The sequence below is a fragment of the Arachis ipaensis genome, chromosome B06 (assembly GCF_000816755.2).
Source record: "Arachis ipaensis cultivar K30076 chromosome B06, Araip1.1, whole genome shotgun sequence".
Taxonomy (NCBI): domain Eukaryota; kingdom Viridiplantae; phylum Streptophyta; class Magnoliopsida; order Fabales; family Fabaceae; genus Arachis; species Arachis ipaensis.
The window spans coordinates 135,663,244-135,666,487 of record NC_029790.2 but is presented as its reverse complement, the minus strand read 5'-3'; the positions used below and the strand labels follow the sequence as shown (position 1 = coordinate 135,666,487).

The 3,244-nt window shown below is 35.8% G+C and overlaps 1 protein-coding gene across 8 annotated transcripts in view; it reads right to left on the bottom strand.

Moving 5' to 3' along the window:
* Nucleotides 1-3,244, bottom strand: part of LOC107605658 (pentatricopeptide repeat-containing protein At1g76280) — an 11,881-nt gene that overhangs the window by 3,675 nt on the left and 4,962 nt on the right. For all 8 annotated transcript variants that reach the window (XM_016307609.2, XM_016307610.2, XM_021105338.1 and 5 more), the window contains 6 exons: nucleotides 2,699-3,217; nucleotides 2,236-2,331; nucleotides 1,762-1,935; nucleotides 1,180-1,407; nucleotides 324-467; nucleotides 51-239 (listed from right to left, as the gene is read on the bottom strand). In XM_016307609.2, coding sequence (XP_016163095.1) covers nucleotides 51-239; nucleotides 324-467; nucleotides 1,180-1,407; nucleotides 1,762-1,935; nucleotides 2,236-2,331; nucleotides 2,699-3,217 — 1,350 coding nt within the window. The remainder of the gene's footprint in view (nucleotides 1-50; nucleotides 240-323; nucleotides 468-1,179; nucleotides 1,408-1,761; nucleotides 1,936-2,235; nucleotides 2,332-2,698; nucleotides 3,218-3,244) is intronic.

The window sequence follows — 3,244 nt, the reverse complement described above, 5'->3', positions numbered from 1 at the left end:
GGGATTCGCAAAATCTCACAACCCTTAATGAGAGCAAGACATGTGCAAACCTTTATGAGAGAAGTATACGTGCAAATCTCCAGATGAAACCCTTTACGTATCATCATTGAAACCAACAAAGAAGCCGATTTGAAGCATCTTGTGATGCTACAACAATCAATCATTATATCATATGTTGCCGAATCTGTGTGGAAGCCAAACTTCTTCATTTTCTTAAAAATTTCAATAGCCATATGACTCTGCATTTCCAGACATGATTAATAAAATACCTACTTTACATGGGAAGTGTCAAATAGTAAAGTAATGACATCTGAGTCACTTACTTCTCTGGCTTCAACAAGATAATGCAACACTGTGTTGTACATCTCTGTTCTCAAAGAAGAGTTGCTGTAAATGGAAAGATTCTCTGCCACATGTAAATATTGGAACAATTCTCTTATCATTCCTTCTTCTCCGAGGGCCTTCAACTGAGAAGAAAAAGAACACAGGCAAGTGATAAGCAATGTAAATGAACAACATACCATTCCTGTCCTATCAACCTAAGTGAACTTTGATAGCATTAGTAACAGAGTTATACCAACAACATAGTAAATAGTAAGACTAGATTTCCCATCAGTGCGCTCCCACACAAGTATCTATATGTGCATATGAAGGAAAGTAGAAATAAGAACTAAAAGAAGAACATAAGTTTTCTTTTTTTTTTTTTCCCCAATCAAAAGAAGTAGCAAGATGTATCAAGAGATGCCATTTACATCAAGGTCTTTTCTTCCAAGAGTTTCTTTGGCCTTCCTTGACTTCTGTATATCAGGCTACACTCCATCACATCAGCTCCTCTTTGCCTTTTGTGGTTTTTTCCTTACCTGACCATCACATCTAAGGCAAGATTGTCATTTTTATCCTCAATAGCTGTTGTGTATCAATTTTTACAATTTCCTTGTTTCTTGTATGTTCACCCATTCACCACAATATTATCACATCAGCAATATTAATTTATGCTGCTGTTGGCAGTTCAATCTCAAACATACATAGGATGAAGCATTATTTATGACTTTCCTTTGAACTTAACCACCTCCATTTAATTCACCACACCACCAACACCATCACCAGCAACAACATATGGCACAAGAGTAGTCTAACCTAACAGTAGAGTGCAAAAAAGGTAATATGAATTGAGCTTACCAAGTTTTTCATTGAAATATGACTGTGCTGAATCCCATTCTTGGCCATATCCCTTTCAATAGCATTAATTCTTTTAAATGCATCCGCCTGTGACATTCTGTTACCATTTTCGTATGGGGCATTTACAGTGCCAAACAATGAAAAAAGATTCTCGTATATCCTGATATCAGGTACAAGTTTTATCTGCTTCATTTTGGCAAACACCCTCAAAGCACGTTCGGGTTGATCCTGCAAATTTTGATTAGTTTAATGAAAAGTAAGCATTATAGTTTCCACAATGCAAGACACGAAAAATGGTAACTTGCAGGAAAACAGGAATCTTCTGGAGATAAATCAAGTATAAAGCATAAACTCTGTTGCTCATCCTTGTGATATTCTACATTCAGCCCATTGATGAAATAAGTAATTTATATACCCTTGCAACAAACTCAAGCCAAACAAACAGTCACATAACAGTAACAAAAATGCAGTTATTGTTTGCAGGAACCTATTCCATTAACCATGCTAGAAAAATATCCAAAGTATATTGGAGACTAGTAAAATGACAAGCACAGGTGTTTTTGGTCTCGTATTTCATCTCACCATTTCATCACATGCTGCAAGCAAAGCACCATAAGGATACAGATGTGGATATCCTGCAATCTGATTCAAGAAAGCCTCAGCTAAATCAAGCTCTAGTGCACGGCTGCAACTGACTGAAAGTGCTGCCAAAGTTGAATCAAGTGGCTTCAAATTATTCTGTTTCATTTTCTTTAACTGCAAATTAGATTAAGTGATAATAAGGTTAAAATAAAATTGTATTTTACCAAAACAAGTGTATAACCACTTAAGCAGGCATGAGGTCAATTGTGTCACATTAGATATCAATTTCAAGTTCCAATACCATGAAGCAATTAATGATCAATTAAGCCCAAAAGTAAGTGGATGAAATTTCCATGAATTCCCTCTGGTAGCAGCCCCGCTCAAAGAATAATAGAATAAGGAAAAAAAACTAAAATAATATAAAAGTTACCAAAAATAAGTGACTTTGAACACAATGATTGTAACAGAACTTACTATTTCCATGCCATCCTTAAAATGTCTTTGAGAAACAACTGTTCTAACAAGGCAATCATATGCATGCCTGCTTGGGTCCAAACCAAGGTCTTGCATCTGAAGACAAAAGAGTCCTTCAATATGTTGAGAGGTGTTATTCTAATGAAGTTGTCGATAAATACAGATTCCTCAAAATTTCCCATAGACAAATAATGTGTTGTAAAAGAGTTTTGAAAGGAAAAAGGTATTGAGACAGTAACACCAATATTCATATCATATCTGCTATTCTGATTGACATTAAACTAAAGGGTGCTTTAAATATTTGAGATCTGGAGGTCTGACATGAAAACAAAAATGAAATTGACATAGTAGAATTCAACTTATAGAGAAACTTTCAGGATTTCAAAGTTTTGAAGGAAAATGGAATCTATTGACCCGTATTACCATCACACATAGATTATACACGCATACCGGAATAGTCTACCTGTAACATAATCTTCTGCACAAGCTCATAATTTTTGTGCTGTCTACACCCATATAGTACTTGATCAAAGGACCATATCAAAACCTCCTTAAGCAATGAGTGTTCTTCTCTATTTAGGCCAGCTAGTGCCGCAGTTTTAACTTCTCTTTTTCCCACACGAAAAGCTTCCTGCTCTACACTAGCACAAATAGCATCTGGGAAAGCAGGACATATCCAAGAATCCAGTTGCTCGTTCTCCTTTAAATCCAATAAAGTTGAACTAAAATCCCTATTTGAAGGTACAGGGATATCCAATCTAGCAGAAAATAACCTCCCACTAGCCTTTCTAGTGATACCAATGTTTCCCATGATGGCTAACGACACCATATGCTGTAGTGTTTTATAAGCAGATTTTAAATCTTTCAATGCTGTAAAAGAGTGAATGAATTTCATCAGAGGTAACATACTCATGCTGTAGTTTTTAATATAATCCTCCCAAATTAAATGAACCGTGGACAAGTTTTCCTGCAAAACTGCAAGCTGAGAAACAGGGTCAAGACAAATGGT